Below are 25087 nucleotides of genomic sequence, written 5' to 3'. Positions count from 1 at the left end.
TATTTTACATGATTTTAAAATGATATTTTTATGATTTTCGCACACCCTTGTCATTATAGCCACAGCTACACCAGGACACGCGTGCGTGGGTAGCACATTCTGTTATTTGAACTTTGGTGTTAATGAGTGCCAGTGATGATAGAAACTACAGGTTTGCACTACAAGCCAGTAAAAGTGGAGGAGAGTTATTTTCAGTCTCCCCGAACTCATCTTTGACCCCAGCTCAGCAGGACCTGGATGCTCAGAGAAAGAGTGCAGTGTGGAAAGTAGTCAGACTGCTCTTTGACCTTAGTGTTGAAACCAGAGCTGGTATTCTGCCAACCTGGCCTGCGTGACTGATAGCAGAGAATCTGTACTGCTGTACCAAATTATGGGTCTAGTCCCAGGAGGTGGGCCACCTCTTTATAGAACCATGATTCCCTTATGTCCTGCCCTGGACTTGACTCAGTGTGGGATTCTAAGTAATATTTCTGGTGTGGTAGTTGATTCAACTTTATTATGGTTATAGCTGAGTAAGTATGGGAGCTTGAGAGGTCACCACGGCAGCATGGATGGGGATAGTTGAGTTTTTGACTCCACTTTTGAATGGGATTAGCTGACTGATCACAAACCCAAGATGCAGAGGTTAAAATTATGTGAAATGCAATATTAGCATGTCAAATGATTTAATGGTGATTTAACTGGCACAGAATTAAAAAGGCAGGAAATTTCTCAGTTTTTTTTTTTTATTTAAAAACTCTTCTGACAAAAGTCTCTGGAACAGATCTACAGCTAAAACAGTAACTCATGCAAATAGCATTCTTCATAATTGGATTTGAATGCCTCCCTGCTGCCAAATGTTATATGTGCACACATAAACCCATATTTTCCAGCCCACAAACCCTGTGAAAGCAAGTGAGCCACTAACGCGGTACGGGGAATGGGAGCTTGGCTGCTCTGCAGCTCTGTAAACCCTGTTTGTTCCGCTTGGGAAGGCTTGTGTGGTTTTGGTCTCTGTCGGCCCTGCTCCTGCGCCGCCGTGGGGACAGCTGTGCAGTGATGGTCGGCAGGCACCCTACGAGGCAGAAGCCCTGTTGACGCCCGGCTGCACAAGCACAGCTGGCATTGCAACATCTGGTAAGATTCATCAGCAAATTGCTCACTCTAAATCTCACTCACTTTTGTTTGTGTTCAGTCAGTCAGTTTATGTACAGTCCCAAGCTTTTGCATGCTAATTCCATCACACCTGTCTTCACTCCCAGACTCTTGTTTTTGTTTTCCTTTTGTTTGTTTTCTACTTTAGTGTTTTTCTATGCTAGCCCTTACTAATGTCCTTTTCTTGTTCAAGTTAAAGTTTTTTTGTTTTATTTTATTTTACTACATTGCTTTTATATCTTATGCTTAAGGCCAACAGCTTTAGCCCTATGGGACACTAAGGTCTTGTGAAAGGACAAAAACACAAGAAGGAAAAAAAGAAATTTGGGAATTGTGAGATGCAGTTAAAAAAATATGGCAGGAAAACACTGTTAAAGTTATTGTTTTCAAAGTAAGCGTTAGCACCAACATATATTTCAACACTGTAAGCTGGAGGGAGGTGCAGACAGTTCTTGTTCTAACTGGGTCCAATGAACTGTGGTTCAACTCCCTTATGCAATGTAAAAAAACACACGGCCTCCAAAAACAGGGGGATTATTGTTTTGAGAAAAATGCCTCAGAGGAGGCCGTGGCTGGACTAAAACTGCACCTGCCCTGCTAGATTCCACAGCTAACACGTGAAACTTAACATACAGGCCAAAATGACTGGAGGTCTCATTACTACTCCCAGATAAACATCTCAGAAATCTGAAATGTGTTAAAACTCAGGACCCACAGCAGAACTTCTTTTCACTTTGAATTTGACCCCAGCATAAAAATTCCAGAATAACAACTTAAAGAAACAATACATACCGTTTTAAGTTATCATGCTCTGTACCAGATTATAGCGTATGTTCTCCCACAACCGTTGTGAATGTTGTCAAGGAGAGAAACTAGGAGGTAATACTGGTGCTGTTACCTGGGCAATTGTCACACCTTGTCCTAAACCTATGTGTGCTGAGAACATGTGTTTCACAGTTTTCGTCACTTCAAATTACCAAGTGTAAGTTGCAATGTTGTAAACTTGTGATCATGGAACTAAAGTGAACAATCCAAGTTTTAGAAAAGTAGACGAGACAGAAGAGTAGATTCCCTGCCCTGTTTTATTAGTGTCTACACAGATTAGAGTATCTCTAAAAAGCCAACCAACCTGTGGTGAACTGTCCCTTCATCTTCTGGAAAACAGGGTCCTGGGCTGTGGCCTGTGCTCGACGGGCTAGCGACTCAGACGCAGCACTTGAGAACATGGTGGAAACGTTGGAGACATTCTCCAAGCCAACACCAAAGGTGCTTACTAGCTTCTTGACAAAGTTGAGTGTGTGTGGTGTGATCTTGGCATCAGACACTGCTCCACTCTTCTCAAAGGCCACAGAGTAGCATTTAGCCAAGCCTTGCTGGAGCTGCCTTAAGACCTGCAGGGAAAGGTTTAACGAGGAAATAAAGAAATACTGATGTTTAAAAAAATATATATATATATTTCAAGAGGCCCTTATTGTTATGATAAATCTGGATCAATACACTGTTAAGGATCATTTTAGTCTTATTTTTCTCAAATACACATATTCTTCATAAACACATAAACCTAGAGAAACAGAAATATATTTGTTCAGGAAGAGAGATTCAACAATGTGATGCCATCCAGACCAAAGGAGGAGAGAGCAGGAAGGTGGTGACAATATAGCATGCTTTTACCCTGCACACCCAGTGGAATGAGGCATGGAGGCTGCATCTGCTGTGAAGAGTCCCCAAATCATCACAGGTAACCACGCATATACACACACCAACAAACTTCCGGCCCTAGATCCCCTGTTACATCCTACACGCTCATTCGCACCCATCAATCACTTGTCTCAGTTCTCTCCCGCTCCCAGACTTTTTCCAAACTACATTAGCTCCTGTGTGCGTGGATGCTGCCTACTCCAGTTAGAGGAATTTGCTCATTTTAGTTTGGACAATTGTTCAGGCACAAATCCTGGACACATTGAGCTTAGATGCTGCAGGGTAACTGATGAAAAAAACATCTCAATAAATAGCCAACATTTGGGGAATTTGAGGCATTTTGGTAATTTGGTTTAGAATATAATCTTCTATGACTATTGTAGGTCTGACAACTGTTCAGACTCATTTAAATGCTACGTTAAAAACGAACCCCCCTCCCAAAAACCTACAACCTGTCACAATCTCTTTAACACAATCACACAGCACACATTTACACAAGCTGTTCACTCCAAAAAAAAAAAAAAAAACCATCTTAACACCATCTGTATCATTTTCACACCATCTGATCCACAATCCACTACAAACACACACAAAGCGACAAATTCAACATTCACAAAACCAACACCTCTGTTCTTCTCACCTCCTCATGCCAGTTCTCTCTGAACCACACCATCTGGTCCACAATGCCCTCCAGGGAGGAGAGCAGAGTGGGATGCAGCTCTCGCTGCATGTGCATGATCCGGCTGCAGCGCCACATTGGGGCAGTGGCCCGGATAGGTCCCGGATCAGAGGCCCCAGAGTGAGGCTGGGCCCCTACTGAAGTGGGTTGCTGCTGGCCAGATGCATCTGAGGGGTACAATGTAAAAAGGAGGAAAGAATGAGAGGGGAAAATAGAGAAGTGGCGAAATGGGGGGAAAAAAAAAAAAAGCAATAGGGAGAAGAAACAATGACAATGTGATCACGCAAAAAAAAAAAAAATTGGAAGAACATATAAGCAGAGATAGGGGAAAAAGAAGAAGCCTGTCTTATACTTCAATAATCACGGGCTTATTAAAACATTGTTTTATCTTTTGTTTTTCATTTCGAAAACTCTTTTAAAAAGTGAAATGGCAACAGGATACAGTCCGTAATCAGGCCATGTTTACTTACCACTTTTGTAGCGTTCCCTCTGCTCAATCTTGAGAGTCAGGTAAAGGGTGCGGATTGGGAAGTAGACAGCCTGGGGGTACACTCGTCCCACCTAGAGATAAAAGAGGGTCACAGATTATATTTCAAAGCCTCTCCCTCTGTACTCCAAAGGAATGAGAGGGAAAGAGATGAGGAAGACAGAGGTGAAGAGGGAAGTGATGTAGATAGAATGAGGCACGAGGAGGTACTGTACGCATATCTGTGAGAAAGATCATACTGATACAGCCAAAGACCTCTGCGAACAGCAAAAGCGTTTGAAGCCTTGAGTCAGGGGAGTTGGGGGAGAGTTAAAAACATGTCATGGATGAATTAAAAAAAAAGTGAATGTGACTGATGATGAAACTGCTTTCAAGACTTCAAGAAGCCACTGTCAACATGGGAATGTTTAATGGATAAGGCAGTTTCAAACAGCCTGTTTTTAGGGTTAGGAACCTACATTCTGCTCATTTACAGGTTTATAATCATATTTTGTGGGCCTGATGGGAAAAGAAAATAACTACAATAGTGAGGTATAATGCAAACATGTTTTATGGTGATGTAGTAGTCTCTTGACTTAAAGAAAAAAATCTCTGGAGAGGACTTTTGAATTCTGCAGATCGTCATCATGCACAAAAGGTAAATAAACACATTGAAGGTGATCTCCAAGTCATGGATGTACAGCAGAAGTTCTCGATAAATATAACTACATGCTATCTCTCAACAACCCAAATTCCACACGTGTGACTAAATTATACTGGAAAACATGAGTGGTTGACCACTGCAATAAATCACTAAAAGCTTTGCATGTAAAAAATAAAAATAAATAAATTCCTCATACTGAAGAGACTAAAAACAATTTGAGGGCTTTAGCATTTAATTGTAAACTACTGGCTTTTCAGTAGTTTACAATTAATTTTATTTATTGTAATATTTGTTTTTTAAGGTCATTGCTCCTTTGTCTTTATGTCTGATGCTCATTTTGTATCAGGTTAATAACATGCATTCCTTACATCAGGTCTAAATGGGTAAAATATGGCCAACTTAGCACTTCAAAGCACTCATACTCCTCCTTGCCATTGTATATAAAATTGATATATAATGTTAAGTAGAAAGACAGTAAATAAGTAAGTAAATAAATAAATAAAAATTAAATTAAATTAAATATTTTTTAAATAACCCAGCTTTTGATAGTAGACCAAATAACAAGGTCCTCTCAGGTCTCAGAGCACAATTTTATAAGCTGCAATTACATGGCTACTTGATCCTTACTATACCCTTTATATGCCTGAAGGGCAGGAAGGGATACCTTCACAGCTGTACAACAAAACTGAGCTAAATATGATAAAAGATAGGTTAGGGATGGGTGGTGTCAGAGGGGCTACCTGAGAAGGGAAAAAAAGATCCTTTTTTTGAAAGTATAGCCAAAGACTAAATGGATTTTGGAACCTCCAAGCTTTCCCTGGCTGTATCCACATTCCATTACATCTTCTCAAATTACACAAATTAAGATGACACAAATCTTGGCTTGAGCCATGGTTAAACAGAACATAATGTAATTCTTAGTCTGCATGGACAATGAAAAGAACAATTTGGGATTTTGGCAGATCCTCTTTCAGCTTCTATTTTCTAGTAAACACATATATAAAAACTGTTAATTGCACATAGAAAGTATTTAAACATTAAGAAACATACTTCCCCATTTCTAATATTTGTCATTTTTCTACATTTTAAGTACAGTGAATGTGTAGTGCATACAATGCTACTTTCAGCGTTGAAAGGAGAAAGATGAGTGGAAAACCAGAAGTAAGGAGAGAGTGGCAGCTAACAGCTGCATTAATGATGACAAAGAAAGGCAGGACAAGGGGAAGAGGAGGAATCAAAGATCCTCACATTAACAGGCCGATAGAAAATGTCTTATTTTAGTGAAGTTTAGGTGAGCTGAGTAGAAGAGAGCAGATAGTAGACAAGGTGAAGGAAATGAGGGAGGGTGGAAGTGCTTGTAGGAAGAGATGGCACGATTCTCAACTAACTTCTGATTCATCTTCCCGCCTGCCCCCAGGCGCTCCTCTCCTCACCTTCATCAATATTTCAGCATAAGTTTTTTTTAAACATCCCGCCACTGCAGAGAAACTCTAAATAATTCAGACGAGCAGGTGAGATAAAGAATGTCATGCATTAGAATGTGTTTTATTCTTTACATAAAAAAGGGAGAGAAGAATATGGTGTCAACCTTTCAGTTGATGCAGGATGACAAGGCCAACCAAATTTCCATAAAAGGAAAATCTGTCATACAGTGGCATCTATTGAGATCAGCAATAAACTGGTAAATCAAGCTGCTAAAATAACATTTTTAAGATAATCTGCATCAGCCTATTACTTACAGATATTCCCTTTACATTTTTATAATTTTTCTTTATTCGTTATATTTGTCTCTATTACAAAATATTGTTTAATAAATGTTTATTGAAATTTAGCTATTTTATCCTTCATTTGTTATTGTTGATAAACTAGTATTTTATCGAACGCAAAAGGAAAAAAAAAAAAAAAAACACATCAAAAAGCAAACACAGCATAACATTCAGCCACTGAAAAACAGATGTTTGTCACCTACTAAATGTTTGCTTGTGCAGAAAAAGGAACACATGGCTCAGCTGTAAAATAGTGATGGGATGTTTGGCTCTTTTCAGAGAGCCGAGTCTTTTGCCTCAGCTCCCAAAGAAGAGCCGACTCTTTTGACTCCCGAACAGCTCTTCATTTAGCATCTTTTGTAGCCCCATAATTTACCTTAACTTCTCAAAAATGAATGGTTTGTGTTTTGAAAACCCTTTTTGTGTTCAGCATTTTTACGAGAAGCCTTATAATTGCTTCCTTTTGTGCATTTTTCTGATATAAAACCACTTTTAATATTTCAACGAAACTCCTTGATTGCACAAATGAACAAAAAACAGCAAACAAATCCACAAAAGTGAACGCGAACCAAACCCAGTAGTTGTTGCAGTAGTTGTTGTTTTGGGCTGAGATACACCAAGGTCAGTAGATGGTGAGCTGCCCTCTCCCCTCTAACTGAACTGTGGATGGACAGTTCCCATATGTCTATGCAGGCCTGTGGTAGAACCGGCTCTCATGGTTATTTAAATTTTGCGGTGAAGGCATTCTCCTTGATAGTTTCCAATAACTTTAAACTGCAGCCAGATGCTACTTCGCTTTCGGGTGTCACTCATAATTATGTTTGATGACACGACACACTCACTCACATACTCTCCTCACGGCTGTCTGCTGTCTCACTTGCAGTGTGATGCCATCTAACCCCCCTCGGTTTTCACACAAAGGTATGAACGTATATCCTCACATGTGATTGGCCGCCTGTCCATGCAGGCCAATCCAAACAAAGCAGTGCTGTGGGCAGAGCTGGGGCTGAGCACTGAGAGCTAAGCACGCGGCTAAAGGAAAAAAAACTGGGAGCCGGCTCTTCCTCGATGCAAGCCGGCTCTTCTGATTCACTACAAAGCATCGGCTCTTTTGCACTTGACACGTCACTAATGTAGAGTTCTACTGTCCCTTAGATAAGATACATAAACGCGTCATAGAAAAATCCAAAATACCAACATAAATGCAGTATATACACCATGTTTCTACAGCTCTTCTTAACTTTGATGGCCAACTTGAAAAAAAAAAAAGGGGGGGGGGGGGCACAATCACCAAAGGAGTAACTACATCTATCCTACACACTTTCTCCCTACTTGCCTTTTCACTCTTTTCCATTGATCCTCCTTCACACTTTCTCTAATATCCTTTATGAATATTCCTGCTCTGCTGAGAGGTTTTCCGTTTGTTATAGCGCACTACTCTTTGAAGATCACCCTCTTTAAATTGTGCGGAAATAATACTCCATTAGGCAAAGCAAATTAGTCTTCGGTTTAATTACTAGCTCTGTTCCCGCAGTGCGGATGCATACAATATTAACTTTATAATCATTTCTTGAACAAATAATTTAAAAGCCAATTCACCAGGGACTGGTGAAAGCCAATAAATTGCTGTAAAAAGGGACAGTGAACAAATCTGAATGCTTAATTTGGTAAATAGGAAGCAGGAGAGAGACCACTTTGCCATGAATGCAGTTAATTTATCTTGATTAGAAAGACGTGTATGAGGACTAATGCTAACACACCAACCAGATGTGCTGCTCCAAATGGATGAAAGAAGCCAAGGAGTGATTAATGGGTTCGACAGACATCCAGACACAAAACTGAAGATGTACTATTTGACATGCTTTTTGACAAGTGTTTCTAGTGATATCATGTTTAAGAACTTAACTACAAAGAGGAATTAGGATCTGGCAACAGGAGTTTTGCAAATGACCTCACCTGGCTGATAAGGTTAAGAAGGGGTTTCCCCTCTGACCCAACCAAGCAAGTTAGAAGCTGAGGTATCCATGCCAACCACTGGATGGGTGGTACTCCAATACAGTATTTGTCTACAGCATCTGCCAGTGTGTTCTTGTCATCAAAACTGAGCAGCCACAGCACCTACAAATGCAAAAGAAGAATTAGAAAATGTGAGAGGAGAGCCAGGTGGGAAGAAAAATAACAGCTTTAAAAAGGATTTTTTTTGTCTCTGTCACATTGAAATACTGAACATATCTTAAAATAAGTAAACTGCTGTGAGAAATCGAGTAAAGAGGGGCAAAGTCTCAACCATTACTCAGACTGCTGCTGTTTTTTTTGGCTGTGTTCACAGTAGGAGGGCAGCTGCAGAGCGTCACTATGAGTGTATCTTGGCAATCCTTATAATGATCAAACTAGAGCCAATGCATTGGTGATCTTTAGTTCTCGGATGTGCTTTTGTGTGCATCTATATTATGATAAAGACATTAACCCCATTTAACTCCCAAGGTACACTTTAGAAAGCCAACCTGAGTACACAGATTGAGTATAATTACAGATAATGACTGGTCATCTCACTTCATCCATCAGGGCTAAGCACTGCCAACCCAGTCAGGCAGCACAATGGTTGGGTGTGGGATCACCAAAAAGGAAATGTAAATGTAAATCTAGTGAACAGAAGCATGAAGCTAAAATTAGAGTTGGCAAGGACAAACTTGATTTTTAAGCCCGACCCCAGAGGTTTCTGGTTTTGTGTCTTCATTTAAGAATACTGGATGCTTGTTAGTGAAAGGTTCATCTCTTTAACTGGCACACAAAGCTTACCAAACTGCTACAATTACTAAACTGGTGGAGAAAGGAAGAATCGTGTTAAAGGTCACGAGTTTGTGGTGTCGGGGGATGCCATTAGTTTGTTAACCCCTGGTGCCAGTGGATGGTCTTAACATCAGTATTGATCCATTATGGGAACCCATCCACTCAGTCTATCGCTAGACTGTAATCGATCCAATTACTGGTCTCTGCTTGTAACTGTGGCAGAATCTTATCAGCATCAATAATGTATGGACGATATGAGGTCAAGAAAAGAGGGATTAAAAGTGACCCTCTTGACAATAAGGTCTGATTGAGGCTCCTGTGTGGGGAGCAGAAAGGCTGCTCGTTTCAGAGCAAGGGAGAAAAAAAATTCCTTCAATTGTGTACAAGAAATATCAAGGCACCAGTGATTAAGTTTCCATTATCAGCAATCCATAATGAGTCTACTTTTTGCAGACCACACAAAAAAAACTGCTTCCTTCCCAGTTCTCTCCTCACCTTTGCAAGGTACTTGCGGGACTTGCTCTCATTTTGGTGGCGACACGCATGGAGGTAACAGGTAATGGCAGAGACTCCCAAGTGGAGCTGACGATCTTTGACAAAGATGTTTTCCAGGTAGTCTCCCCACATGGCCCAGGCCTTCACCAGGACGTCATGCATTTGTACCGCTGCTGAAAAGGCCTTGTTGGCCTCCTCTGATCTAAACAAAAATAAAGATGGATTTGATGAGTGTTGGACGGGAAAAGACAGCTTACAGGTAACGCATGTCAAGGGAAAGGGAAATGGGAGGTAGCTAGGCAGAGAGAGGACAGAAGTTTGAGTAAAAGGGAAAAAATAAAAAGGAAGCGAGAATATAACAAGGAAGTCTAAAAAATGAAAGTTGCTGATGAAACACCTGCAAGAACTTTGGGTTTTTGCATAACCCTGGTTCTCTAACTAGTATGAGCAAGATGTCTTACTATGGGATGTACGTATCTCTGCAGCCCTGGGGAAGCATTAATCCATTACGCCAAGCCCACCTGGCTGGTGAACATGTCCATCTGCATCAGTTAGTGCTACCTACTTTAAATAGCATATGCGGACAGCACCACCTTATTCAAGATAAGCCCCTCTACTTACTTGACCAAATCAAAAAGGGCTGTCTGGTAAGACATCAGTCTCATATTACTCAGAGAACTGGGGTTAAGCAAATAACTCAAAGTTCTCTTTCATAATATTCCGCTTGATGTCTCACTAAGAATGTGGTGGCTCCCGAATTGATGGACAAGCTTACTCCAGCGTCCACCAACCTACAGGGAAAAGAACTCTGTTTCAATCAGGATAGCAAAACCCCCTGAGTTGAATGTGCACACAAGCCCTCAGGAGGCTGCAAACCCTGACTCTATAGGTCCAAGAAATCGACTCCATCACCCAGTGTGATAGGCGCTGCTTCATGACAGGTTTTCCCTTGTTAGGATTATTCCAGGAGACGAACAACTGATCGCTCCACCTGAGACCCTTAAGGCGGATTTATGGTTGCGCCGCATTTACGTAATCACCGTAGGCTCGGCGTAGCTACGCAGAGGCTCAACGCGCACCTCTCCCAGACCTGACGTGCACCCCTGCTTCACAGACTGTTATGCAGAGGTACTCCCATGTGATTGGTCAGTTTGGAATCACGTGTTGCCGGATATCTGGATCTTCTCGCTGAATTTGTGTGGTAACCACAGTTTTTTTAAAAACATTAACCAGTGGATCAAGTTGATGAGAAGCTGATCGAATTATTTCTTCATTATCTTCCACAAACTAATAAAGACACCTAACCATACTGGATGCCATTGTTGTTTTAAAACAGAAAATATGTACCAGAACTGACGTGAACCATCAAAAGAACTCTGACCTGGTGAGTTTACCAGCCAATACCACTCATCCTGCCACCTTCAGATGAGGAGGACAAACTGCAACACAACACCAAAACGACGCACACCCCCTACGCTCGAGTGCGAAAGCAAACTCACCAGCGTCAGCTACGCCGTAAATGACCGCACACAGACGTCATGCGAGCACAAATCTGGCTTTAGTCCTATTCATGTAAGTGCACACTGCATGGACTGGACATATGTACATGACCGTGGTTTCCCTGGTGAGGCAGCAAAAGTCACAAGGTCAACAGGAGAACATGAGCCCACCACCTTAGGCACAAAGGCGGGGTTAGGCCCCAAAATCATCCTTACATCACCCGGGAAAAGCTGAGCACATGACGGATGCCCCAAAAGCACATGAAATGTCACTAGCATCCACTAACCTACCTACAGGGAAAAGAATTCCGTTTACCAATCAGGACAGCAAAATCTCACATGCCACGCACGGAGTGGAGACATCCAGCATGTAGAAACAGACAAAAGAGGCTTTGGCTAACCCGTTTAGCCGAAGCCAGAGCCATAACAACACTGTCTTGAGAGAAAAGTGTTTCAAATCTGCCCCCTCTGGTGGCTCAAAGGGAGGGCCCTTAAGCCATTCCAGAACCACAGCTAAATACCATGGTTGTACCAGCGGTCTGGCCACAGGGAGAAGCCTGCGCGCTCCCTTCATAAAAAGGCAGATTGGCAGGTGCTGGCTCACTGTTCGGTTCCCAAACTCCACGTGACAGAGGCAGCAATAGCCAGCAAGTACACTTTAACCGTGGAGAAGGCTTTTCTTTGTCAACCAGATCCTGCAAGAATGACAAAATCACCCCTTCTGGGCACTGAAAAGGAATGTGGCCGTATCTGACATCCCTCATGAACACACCCGACCTACAATCATACAGCGACCTGGTGGAGGGGGCTCAAGCACTTTGTATAGTGGAAATCATCTGCTGTGAGAGTCCCACAGCTGGAACAGGAGCCAAGCCCACAATGCCACATGTTCTGGGTGTGGTTGGAAGACCATCCCTCTCCCCTACAGTCGCAGGTCCCTGTGCAGCAGGAGCTGCCAGGGCTGAGCATGCACCAGCCGATATGTCACCGCCAAACAATGCACGGCATGCCAAGGCGGAGCTATTAATATCAGTGCATGGCCGTGTTCCCTGACTCTGGTTAGAATGGGGGGTATCACAGCCAGGGGAGAGAACGCATAAAGAAGCCCAGTTGGCCAGGCGTGCAATAGTGCGTCTAAGCCCAGGGCAGCATCCATGTTGTGCAGAGAACAAAACAAAGCGCACTGCAAGTGTTCCTTGACCGCTCAACAGATCCACTGTGGCCCGACCTCAATGGGCCCAAATCTGTTCCATTCTCTGTATACTGGCGTGCCCCTGAACAACAAGTCTGCGCCCATATTTAAGGCTCCCACGACATGCGTCGCTCTCAAGCAGAGGAGATGACAGTTGCTCCAGAGGACCAATTTGCATGCTAACATGTGTAACTGATGGGAGCACACCCCTTGACAGTTGATGTACGTCATCTTCATCATACTGTCAGTTCTCACCAGGACATTATGGCCCACGAGGGACGGGAGGAAATGTTTCAGGGAGAGGAACACCGCCGAAAGCTCCAGAAAATTTATAAGACCGCTAGGGAGCAACACTCCACCAACCCCTCACAGATCGACCCTCGTGGATCCCACCATAGCCCGTAAGGCTTGAGCCCGTCATGACCACCTTCCTGGACAAGACGTGACCCATAGGGACCCCCTGTGTCAAAAAAGAAAAGGGCCTGCCAACAACGCAGCGTCCTGGCAAACACCAAAGTGACCAGCACTCTCCATGCGCCATGATGCACGGGGTCTAGCCCACATGAGTCAACCAAAAGCTGAAAATCCCTCATTTGGAAGTGACCGAGACGGACTACAAGAATAGCGGACGCCATCAGTCCGAGAAACTAAAGACACAATCTGAACTAGATTTTCCAGGACAAAAGAGCGTGAGGGAAGCTTTGAAAGTTTTCACATGTTCCACTATGAGGTGCGCTGTGAAAGTTACCAAACCCAGGGACAATTCCAGAAAGATTATGCCCTGCACTGGGAACAGAATGTTTTTTTCCGTATTCATTACAAAACCCAGATTGGACAGGTGCTGCACAAAAATATGCGTGTGTGGCCTGGCCTCCTCCTCTAACTGTGCCAGCAGCAGCCAATTGCCCAGGTAAGGTATGTGGCCAAGCTATTGCCGCTCCTGTGCACCACACGAACACCCGCAGGCTCAAAGACAGACCAAAAGGGAGCACTTGGTATTCGTAGCAGATTCCTTGAAAAGCGAATCTCAGGAACTTTCTGTGGGGAGGATAAATATGGATGTGGATATACGCGTTCTTCAGGTTGACAGAAGTGAACCAATCATTCTGTTGCAGAAGGCGCTTCAGAGATGCATGTGTGACAATCCTGAATTTGTATTTCACAAGGTATCTGTTCAGAGTACGAGCCTTAGCCTGGGAGTGCAACATGCCAGCAAAACATGGGGGAAAAGTGATGAACTGCAACCTGTATCCCCTCAAAATCATCATTAACACCCAGGATGAAGTTAAATGTGCGGCCCATAATTCTCTTATATAATTTATTCCCCCTAAATGATCTCCAACATCTGCACAGCCGATTTAGAGAACACGTCCCCTTGCTTCCTTTCATTTTGCTTTCCCTCCTACTAGATATCTGAACCGGATCTTTCTTCTTAGATGTATGCATGGCTGTAGATTTTACAGCTGTGTCACTAGCAAATCTCATTAATACTGAAACGTTATATGAAATAAAGGCAAACAATATCAGCTGAAGGATAAACAAACGCAACAAGAGAGAAAAGCTGATTACCCGACCATGGCCGTTATGATTCACAACAACAGAAGAGGGCGGGAAAAAGGAGGAGTCTGACAGACCATTGGAAGAGTGACATTTTTGCTGAACTCTGTGAAGTTTTTTTCTTTTTTTTAATGTGGGAAAAGTGCAGGTGTTGAATCCTCTCACCAGTAAAGTGTGGGTATTAAAGGATCTTCATCCCTCACGAGTGTGAAGACCTCAAATCCATACATAGAGCCAGCCGGTCTTCCCTTAGACACCTCCATGTATCGCCGTCATAAATGACAGATGCTGCTCATGCATTAAAAATTTTAACGCAATTGCATAAATTAGTTACTGCCGTTAACGAGTTATTTTTGACAGCCTTAACAGAGAACATGTTGCAATGTTTTGGTTTTGTAAGTATTTTCTGATTAAATCAAACCTCTTTACATTTTTTTCCTACTAAATACAGAGTTGCAGCAAAAACTTTACATATAGAGTGCATTTATCTGAATTCAAAACAATGACCATGAGGAATATTGCTACAGCTCAGAGAAATATGTGGAATGATCAGCTTTAAAGTTTTTATTTGAGACTGCTACCCAGTAGTCACACAAACAAACACACACCAACATTAATAAAACTTAGCAGGTAAAGGTATAGACAGCTGACAGACAAGTAAGTTCCAAATTATCGGCTATTTTCACAACACCAAGCAACTTCTTACTTCTGGCTGCCATGAATATATATATATATATATATATATATATATATATATATATATATATATATATATATATATATATATTACACACCTCTCAATCGCTGATTAATAAAGAAAAGTGCAAGAAGCACCCAAAAACGTACTACCTCCAGTCAAAATAAGACGACAGGCCTGTCAGAGAAAAGTCTGACTGAGCTGCAGATCGTAAATGGTCCTCCATTTTAGGAGTGCTTCCACACTACTTTCCTTCTTACTAATGGTAAAATGTCTCCTATACCAATCAATTAAAATGTGTTATTATGGAAGGCATTTTGGCATGTGATTAAAAAATTGGAGCTTGATTGCTATGGGAGTCAGAGCCAAAGACCCTCCAGTAATACTTAATGGGGTTTCCTCAGTCATTTTGCGAGTGTTCAAGTACATTAACAGTTTCTACTACCCAGCTCAACAGGAGCACAAGCACCCAGCAGACTGTCAAATCTCTGACACCCGTTTAATTGAATGATCCCAAAATCCTAAACACATGTGGTTGCACGCACACACAAATGCACACAAACCTCCAAACCCCTAACCTCCACTCTGCTGTTAATTCTCCCTCGGTGCAGGGGGAAACTTAATGATTGCAATAAACCCTGCTGAGGTGGAGGCAAGTTCTGCTGATCCCAGAGATTCCTGCAAATTGCCTTGAGTTAATTATTGAGCTGCATATACATTTAATAAGCCGTCCTCAATTTGTCTTTCACCCCTCAGGACACCATGTCATGTCAAAGATGATGGGCGAAAAGGTGGTGGTGAGGAGTAAGGGGTGTTACAAAATTTTGAGTGCGCACAGCCCAGCAGAGCGTGAAGACTGCAGCTGTGTGCTCCAAAGGCAAACCCCCTGCAGCCAAAAACTAACTATTGACACTGTAACAACCTGATGTCAGAGACGACATCCAAGCCATGTCACATTATGATATCAAGTAACATTACTTTAAAGGGGTGTCACTTTGTGGTAGGAAGTGACACATAAATATATGTGATTGTCAGGTAGTGGCAGGTTAAAACACCCACACAGACTTAAGGGGCCCCGAACAGTTTTAGGACATTACAAAAAAAAAAAAAAGATTGTGACAGACAGATTTAGATGCTAAAAACAAAAGGGTAAAAACAGATTTCAGTGAAATTGACAGTTCTTATGCAAAGCTGGAAGGGTTGTCAAAGACAGAACAGCTGGAGGACATACTTGTTGATTTGTGCTAAGAACATGCCCTTAAGAGCGTAGAACTCAGCTGTCATCTCTTTGGTGAAGTACTTCAGGTTGGTTGACTCGATCACCTCTAAACCCTAAAAAAAAACAAAAAACAACTTAGGATAAAGAAAAAACTTCAGGAGGGAAACTTTCATCTATGCAATAGAAGGACATCACAAAGAAGATTCAACAGTATTTTGTTTTAGACAGTGGCAAACACACTGCTCACTGTTCATTAAGAAGTATGAAGAAAGGTGTTAAGGGAACTAAACTTCCATTGCGGTGAGCCTCTGATTAGGTGTCTCCTATGTACTGCTGTGACAAACGATGTGCAGCAGGAGAAAGAGACTGAGAACCAGAGATGAGAAGGAAAAAAACGGGAGAGACAGAAGAGTGTCTACTGGCACTTTTAATGACTTGTGGTGAGCTGAACAGCTTCTATTAATCAGAGCACTCAATGGGCTAAAGAGCAAGTTCCTGAGTTACAGTCTGTTCTAAGTCTCACTGCTATAACTTGTCACCTACCATCAGCCCAAACACTGCATTCTACTTTTCACACAAAGTAACTATAACCAGTTTCTGCTAAAAGAAACAAAGTACGCATCAAATGTGTTCATGTACTAGGGTTAGATAGTGCCCAAGTGTACATATGGAACCATATTTAAAGAGAAAAGTATCTTTAGTCTTACCTGCATGCATTCATTCTTGCCCATGACACCAGCCAGCTGCAAATAACACTTGACCTGCTGTCTAATCTTTTGAAAGCAGTCAACGATGGGAACTGTAGGGATGGTATGGATGCGACTCAGAATGTCAAGAGCCACATTCACCAAGCCCTGGAGAAAGTATGACATGCTTTAACAAAGACCACTTAAAAGGAGAGTAAAAGAAACTTAATAACAGATGCCATTTCCTAATTAACACATATTGATTTTTTTTTAAAAATTGAAACAGACTTCTGAGCCTGAAACATTACCTGCTTACGAGCTATCTTGCCATATTGAATGATAGCAGAAGCTGAGGCATGAACTCCCAACATGGCATTATTGTTGTTTGGATCATGTTGTGTGTTTGTCTCATATGCTGTCACTATGGCTGCAGACAGAAAAAAAACAGGAATGAAAATGGCGTTTTTCTTTATACAGGTGATAAAGTGAGGAAAGAGGGGAATGAAGAGTGGGGGATGTTCCAATGCCCTGAAAAGCTCTGCTGTCTTAACAGAGAAGAGGGCACTGGGGACATCAAACATATTGAGCATTAAATGAGCCATGGCGATGAATTTCATCAAGAAAATTCCATTTCACTTTAGGTTTGAAGGCTGTCGCGTATAGATGAAGGAGATTTTACTGGCATGGTGCTGCCAAACCATGTTTTCATTATTTCAGCTCTCAGTGCAAGTTGGAGCTCAAGTTGCTTGAGACATCACATTTTGCAGTGGCTGCCTCTGAATGGTTTCAAAGTGACCGCTGGAGAGAGCTAAGCAGCAAACAAGGTAAACGTGTCTGTGTGTTAATTCTATACTGTAGAGAGAGAATGTACTTTAGTGGGATGACATTTGGATATGCACAGACACCCTGAGGGTTTTTGGCAGAAGTGGTCTTTTAGGGTACATTCACACCAGGTTAGTCCGCGAGACACACAAAGAAAACTCATATGTTGGGTAATGCTGAACGGCTTTGGTTTCTAGTACATAAAAGCTACATATGGAGCTGCATCAGATCCTTGCGGTTTTGGATTGATCAGATTTATGTCAGGACTTTGACCAGATTCTTCCCCAGCTGACTGCGAGGCATTTCTCCAGTCCAGAACTGCCTATCGTCTCACACACACACGTATGTCATGTGCTGAAGCCACAATGCACTTTGTTTTATAGTCCACTTCCTGTATTTGGTCCGCTTGACCAAATCCATTTGTTGTCAGACCGAGTCTGCTTTAGTGATTCGATTCAGAATTTATTTGCGCATTCACGATACCCCAAGCGAAGCAGACTTTCGGAGGAAATGGACTAGGATTTGAATCAAAAATGCTGGTGTGAATGGGCCCTTAAAGAAGATGTGTTCCTATAACCATAGAGCCACAGTCATTTCACACAAACATTTACGCATAAGTGTGACATCCGACAACACTTGCACAATGCCTAAAAAACACATGTTCCTTTATTTACTGGCAGGGGAGTATGCCATACCTTGGTAGTGGTGTTGGCGCCACATAAATATGCTGCTCCAGTGGGACAGGTCATCAGAAACAATAGGCAGCCGATTTCTCCAGGTTTTCACCACAGTCTTCATGTCATGGAGGCTGGTGTTGCGACCCAGGTTTGCAGGCTGAAGCCCTGTGTTTATCTGGGCGGCTTCTTGCAGCTCAATGATCTGCTGTGCAGCCTGGGGAAAAAATGGTCATTAAAAATATGTTCTTAGCTTTTTTTTGTTTTTTTTCTCCTTCATCTTTCAGATTTTTAAACATTTCAAGTCGAAACTTTGTTGTGTCAAGACTGTTCAAAATTGAACAGCTAAATTTAACACTTAATATTTTTGTCTTTATATTCTTTGTACTGAATTACTTAAATCACCTCTTTCTGCTCCCTATCACTGTCTCGCCACCAAAGTTTTACAAAATATCAAGAATCTTATGACTTTCTGTGTTGGTTTCATGCCTTTTTGGGAGGATTTTTTGATGTCTAATCTAAAGCGCTGAGTGCCCCAAAACCATTAAAAATGTATTATGCACTTTGGCTTCAGCTCTCTTTTCTTCTATCTGATCTACAGAACAATGAAGAGCATATCTGAAAGCTTAAATAAATGTAATGAAAAGAAAGGTAAGGAGGAAACTGAGAAAAGAGTACGAAGTATAGGTCATAACATGGTTATAAGGCAGATACGGAGGGTTTAATTAAGAGGTACAAAGATAACAGGGGAGATGGAAATCAGGAAATCGATGGAACTAGCAAAAAGAAGTGAGATGACAAGAACAGAAGGACAGACACTGCTCTGTTAATGGGGGATAGACTGCAAGAGTATATGAAAACAATGTTGTAAAACACACAAACTACATTAGTCCTTCTTCATAATTAAGAATCATAATCAACCATCAAAAGGGCTGAAAGTCACCAAAAATACAGATCAGATATAAAGTAGTTATAAATTTACCACACAGGAAAAGTTACACATGAGGATATATTTCACAGCTCTGAAAGAACACCCCCTTTAAAAGTATCCTATACTATCATGTCCCATGTTATCATTATACTAAACTTATAGAAAATTCTGGGTTGTTTTTTCACTTTTCAAGCCAATTTTACAGACTAATTAGAAGAACAAAAATGTTTCTAAATGTATAAGAAATTCACAAAAAACAGCAACACATTATATTTGTGTTGGAAAGTGAGTATACCTTAAACATTTTTAATAGCTAAAATTCTTGCAGGGCTAATCATACCTTCATATATTACTTCAAAAGCTAATAGGCTTCCATTTGCACATAAAAAAAGAAAAGAATAAAGAAAAAAAATTGGGGAGATGAAAAAATGTGAAAATGATAAGCAAGGGTTTCTATCTCATCCCCTGAAAAGAAGCTTCATTGATTGGCCCAGAGCAGCTTTGTGAACATAATCAATCATTCCATTATAACTACTCATCAATCAATATTAATGCCAAGCCTCGTAATCGATAGTGAGGGTGATAATCCATTGATCGTCAGTTACTGCTGAGAGCCAGGATTTGATGATAACTTGATTCAAATGGTATTTGAAGCCAGAAGTATTTGCAGAGTCTGGGATTCTCGGTTTCTATGGCTCATGGAGCTCTGAAGCTGAGATGCAGAGTTTGGAATGGAGATTTACAGCAGGTCACTTGGCTGGGTAGAGGAAGAAATGGCTTGTTTTTGCTTGCCTGGGGTAAATAATTAGACTGCACGTTTGGGAGTGTGTACACACACGGGCACACAATACCAAAGATTATAGTCACACCATTTAAATACCCATTTTGATCAGATAAATGCAGTGAATCAGAGCTGTACTAAAAACTCAACTCCCTAACATTGAAATGAAATCTCCCTAAACAAAATAAATTAGGAAGTACAATATTTTTCAGAATTATCGGTTCATATCAGCTGATGGGCCATTTCTAACCTTCACTAAGACCATCCCATTCATCATGTAAATGTAATTGTGCTGCAGGTATTTAATCAAACACTATCTGATGGCTGGAAAGTAATTACAGAAATTCCAAACTACCTCTCTTTCTTCTTCTTCTCCTTACATCCACCCTGCCTCCACCAAGATTCTTTTCACTCTTCACTTTTTCAATTATCTGCACCTAAGTCTGAATTCTTTTTCCATTCGCCTTTTTTCATCTTTGCTTTATCTATTGTAATCTCTTAGTGTGGAATCAAAGAGGCTTAAAGTTTTTTTTCTTTTTTCAATCATCTATCTCAATTTTACAAAATGGAGTGTGAGAAGGAGATATAAACTGTTATCAGTGATGCTCAACAGCACAGTGTGTCAGAGCTACAGATGATCTCTTGACATGCATCTCCTCGAGGACTTATCATAATAAACCAACTTCCCTTCACTAATCCTTCTGGATATCACAATAAATCCAAAGTCAGCCTTTCAACAGTGAAACTGGTGTGTTTTGTGTACTGACCTGCAGCAGTGGCGTGTGCACATGGGAGACAATGTGAGGCAACCTCCTCCACTCACGAATTGCCTGGCTAGAGGCCATTTCCACCTGCCGCTCTATGAAGTTGAGCTGCTGGTCCTCTGGGTTGCAGATAGCCAAATAGCCACGGTGCATGTGTACCTTCCAAGCCATCTCCTTGGGACAGCTCATGTCCACCTGGAAATTTACACACCAAGTCACTTTCCATATTCAAATAGTATTCAAATTGTTTTTCAAAGATAATAATTAGGCAAACATGACCATTTCTTGAGAAAATTTCACTCGTTACAGGCGTGTGAGGCAGATAACTGTTCCCAGGCTCATTTGTGCACCAGCAGTGGAGTTTAAACATTTATTACTATCACACATGATCATTCCCAATGTTGATGAGATAAACATGTTTATATTAGTGTATTTTATCAGTCTTCTTTTTTGTTGTTTCGCCATAAAATTTTCTGTCTTAATCAAAAGGTTTTCTTCTATACACGCACTGGAAACCAGTTTGATCTTGCCTTTTCCGAAAGACTAAAAGGAAGCCAAGTCAATGTTAGATCAATCGCTAATTTTCCAATAGAAAGTAAATTTTTATCTAGAACCTATTATTTATCTGTAACACTTGTGCTATTACAGGTAGCTAACCTGGTAGATGCAGTGATCCAACAATTATCTTTATAAAACCTTGTAGCTGTGTTGTTAAATAGCACAACAGTGGTCAACTGAAAAGCCATGATTCATAGACAAGTTGCCTGTGAGAAGTAGGTGTTAAGTGCAGTGAAATACTTGGATTAAATTTAGAATTAGTGGCACTTCGTCCAGAAATTGACATGTTTGGTGTTCATGGTGAGCTGTTTTTCTGTGCATCTTTGTTCCCATAATGTCAAGGTAAATTGCACACACTTTTCACACTGTTGTGATGTGGCAGCTTGATTAAAAGAAAACATCAGAGGGGAAGGGGCAAGTGTCATTTTCTTTGCATAATTTACTTCTCAGACAAATACCCAACAATACTGTTTGAGGTTTATTTTCTAAACGATTTCAGCTTGACTTTCCGCGAATGACTAATACACCTGACAAGTCTGGCACAGAGGCAGGGGGGTGGAAAAGGTCCTGCTATTGATTAAAACACTGAGTGCATAAACATTAAACAAATAATAGCCATGGGGAGTCTCCTACATCACACCTGTGCTTTGCTGTTTGTGAGTGTGGCGCAGAGTGAGAGAAGGCCAAAAAGAAAAGAAAAAAGGGCAAAAGAGTGAGAGACAAAGCACAGGTGTGTATTTGCATTAGCTCTTCTGTGTCAGGAGAAAATTACAGTGATCGGTCAAAGCCCACTTATCAGAGGTGATGCTTGATGAATATCCCGAAGACAGGGCCGCTCTTATCAAGAACCAGCTTTAATTGAAAGGAGGGACATGTGGACTTCGTCTCTGAGCTGGCGAATGGCGAGCAGGCAGGCAATGCGAAGCCTTGCTCTTATTCTCCACCATAAAACAAATCACCCTGCAGCAGATGCTGAGGTAATTATTCACACGCACAGCTGTCATAAATATTAGCTCTTACAGCCTGAGCTGAGGAGCTAGGGATGAAAAGATGGAGGGCAAAGTGAAAGTATAGAAGGTGGTAATATCAGAAAAAAGACCAAATGAAGAGAAGTTGAGGAGATACAAAACAAAAGAGGAATGAACAAAGCAGAAAGGTAAGACCAAAACAAGGAAGAAGTGATGTAGTGGACTTGGTGTTGCCATCCAGACAATTTAATTAGATGTCACCTTAGGACAGAGTGACTCAATGGATTGGTTCCAAGTCTCCTTGAAAGAGCAAAGCAGGAGTATTTGTTATATGTCAGGTACTATCACACGCTCAGCACCCATCCACAATCTGTTTCAGGAAACATGAGGCTAGTAAATTTACAGACAAAACAGCTGAAGTGCATTTCCACAGATTTACAGCCTCCTCACTCATCCTCCCAGGAGGTGTCAGGTTATGGAGGGGCTAGACAGCACCAATATCAAGTTACTATACGTCACACTAACACTGGGGCCTGTGCTTAATATACAGTAGTATACCAGAAGCAGGGGCTTTAAAGAAAAGTTAGTTGAATCGCTTTGGTTCTCTAGGTTTTAGCCTACAGACTCCATTGCCTCTATGATGTTCCCTAGAGGCTATAATCATGTTATCACTATCAGTCGGTCATATTGTTGAGGTTACTACAACTACAACCTACACCCAACTGAATGTGTGTAGAAAAATATACATACATGCATCTTTGCATAAAGGTTGTACTTTTCTTACCTGTACCAGAGCATCCTTCATGGCAGGCCAATTTGAAACCCTCCAAGCACACTCGAGGACTAGATAAGGGTTTGAGTGGCCTTTTGACTGGCCATATTCAGTCAACGGTTCCCACTGGTTCAGCTCTTTGGAACAGCTTAAACAACGACAAAAGAGAGCAGAGGTTTGAGGAACCTTGAATAGTTTAGGCTTTTGCATGTGGTTTAGCTTTTCTTAGCAATTGTAACGATATAACATTTTTTTATTGTGCAAAACTACAGTCAATTTTTGTTTATTTTTGATAAGGACCAATATTAGCTGTCTTGACAAGAAAAAAAAGGTCTGACTTATAGACCTGAAAAGAACTGTACAATTGATGTGATGAATAGAATTAAAAGCTATCCACAAAAAAAACATATCTATACATATATTTAAAGATACAAATGTATTTTTGCTCCAGAAATTATACCGTATCCAGTGGTCTTCCCACAGCTGGTACTCAGGAAAAATGGCTGGGGAGATGTTGCTCCTCTCATGTTCTTTTCTTGCCTTCTCCATGGCTTTCTCATAGCTTTCCTGGGCCTGAACAAACATGATATGGGATTTGTAGAACACACTCTTAGAAGTAACAAAACCTGCTATTAAATACAATATACTGTACATTCTTAGCACTGCAAACCTTTTCCTCCACAATATCAATACAGTAGAACAGAAAAGTTTCTTTAAGTGGGTTTATTTGCAGGACAACTGCATTAGACAACATTAACTTTAGTATGTAATTTGTATACTCTGGAAGCTTCCTCTAACCTGTTCGAAGAAGCCATGCTGCTCGTAGGCGATCGCTGTTGCAGTCTCAGGAAACTTGCACCTCTTCTGCCATAAGCCTGCCCACATATCCTCCTCTTGGAGCAGAGAATAGAGCTCTGCTAAGGAATCCAAAATCTCCTACACAGATTAAGGACAAATAAGAATGGTAACAGAACAAACTGGAAAATATATCAGCTGTAAATCTAATGAGATGAAGAGCTCAAACAAAGCAAGAGGCAAAATGTCTAACTTAAAGTACATGACTCCAGCATATGACAAATCTATTATGAAAGAAAGTGATAATTAAGCTCTGCTTCTTGAGCAAGCTTAAAAGAATAAAAAATGCATTACCTGCTGAGGTGGTGTGATGCTCTCCTGTTCGTAAAACTCAGTGCTCTGCTTGGGTTTACTGTGCAGGCTCAAACCCTTTTCAAAGGCCTGCTGTTCCAGCATGAGAGTGGAACGCAGCCAGAGGTTGTGCGTCTTGCCCAAGTACTTGAGAACACATGGGCGGATGGGAATAGGAGGCACACACTGGGACATGGCTTCCACAAAGCAGTTCAGGGCACTGGGCTGGCAGTCCCTTTGGGCCTGGTGACTACCGCTGCACAGGAAAGGACTCATTTCACCAGACAAGGCCTGAAGAGGAAAGAGAGGGAGCATCAACCACCTAATTTTACTTTAGCAGCAGTACAGTGATATGGCATATTGATAAAGGCATTTTGTTGCATGTACGGGATGCAATGTGATGCCATTTTCCAGTAAGAGAGCTGTGAAACTGGAAAAGAGAGTAAGATGACCAAGAAGGCTGGATGGGGACAGATGACAAATTGGGTGCCAAGTTCCTACAACTTTTTGCACTTGTAGTCACTAAAAGCAAAGCAAAATCTGTGGAAAAACTCATTATATGACAGCTGAAACTTGAAATGGATACTCAATCAGATCCTCTTAGAACAGCTGTGTGTGAACAGATCAGATTTTGAGCACGATCAAGCAGTTAGCACTCTGAAAATCATGATTGACACCCATTGATGTATTGTAATGAATATGATTTACACTGCTCGCTGATAGCTATGAGTAATTTATGCTATGATGGTAACTTTAATTAGACTGGCAGTGGATAACGCCAATGTCATCACATTCCTTCCTTAGGAGAATATGAGTTTCTATAATTCCCTTGTAAAGATTGACCCGAGGATATGAAGCCTGAGTTGCAATAATTTTATTTTCACCATAAATTGAAGTAAGGGGGTAAGACAGGCATCAGAATATAAAACATGCAACTTATTAGTGACCTCAGGCTTGTCATAGAAAGACATTATTTTGAATCTCACTGGTGGCTGCACTGGTGACTCAGCTTTCTAATTTTTGTTGTGTTTAGCAGAAATAAAGGTCTCATTAAGCAGAATTGCTGAAATGAGATGGCCTGATATACAACCTGCTTAATAAAGGTGCTAATATCCATAAAGGATAGCAG

At 41.3% G+C, this 25087-nt stretch overlaps 1 protein-coding gene across 2 annotated transcripts in view; it reads right to left on the bottom strand.

Annotated features, from left to right (window-relative positions):
- The window catches only part of LOC121632216 (transformation/transcription domain-associated protein), an 81438-nt gene that overhangs the window by 10636 nt on the left and 45715 nt on the right, over positions 1-25087 (bottom strand). For both annotated transcript variants that reach the window (XM_041973469.1, XM_041973470.1), the window contains 14 exons: positions 23962-24249; positions 23611-23748; positions 23273-23385; positions 22825-22960; positions 20518-20709; positions 18060-18255; positions 16851-16969; positions 16564-16710; positions 15869-15969; positions 9693-9894; positions 8364-8525; positions 3982-4072; positions 3473-3678; positions 2264-2525 (listed from right to left, as the gene is read on the bottom strand). In XM_041973469.1, coding sequence (XP_041829403.1) covers positions 2264-2525; positions 3473-3678; positions 3982-4072; positions 8364-8525; positions 9693-9894; positions 15869-15969; positions 16564-16710; positions 16851-16969; positions 18060-18255; positions 20518-20709; positions 22825-22960; positions 23273-23385; positions 23611-23748; positions 23962-24249 — 2353 coding nt within the window. The remainder of the gene's footprint in view (positions 1-2263; positions 2526-3472; positions 3679-3981; positions 4073-8363; positions 8526-9692; positions 9895-15868; positions 15970-16563; positions 16711-16850; positions 16970-18059; positions 18256-20517; positions 20710-22824; positions 22961-23272; positions 23386-23610; positions 23749-23961; positions 24250-25087) is intronic.

This window comes from Melanotaenia boesemani, chromosome 21 (assembly GCF_017639745.1).
Source record: "Melanotaenia boesemani isolate fMelBoe1 chromosome 21, fMelBoe1.pri, whole genome shotgun sequence".
Lineage (NCBI taxonomy): Eukaryota > Metazoa > Chordata > Actinopteri > Atheriniformes > Melanotaeniidae > Melanotaenia > Melanotaenia boesemani.
The sequence above is the reverse complement of the archived record's forward strand: the minus strand, read 5'-3'. Positions and strand labels throughout refer to the sequence as shown.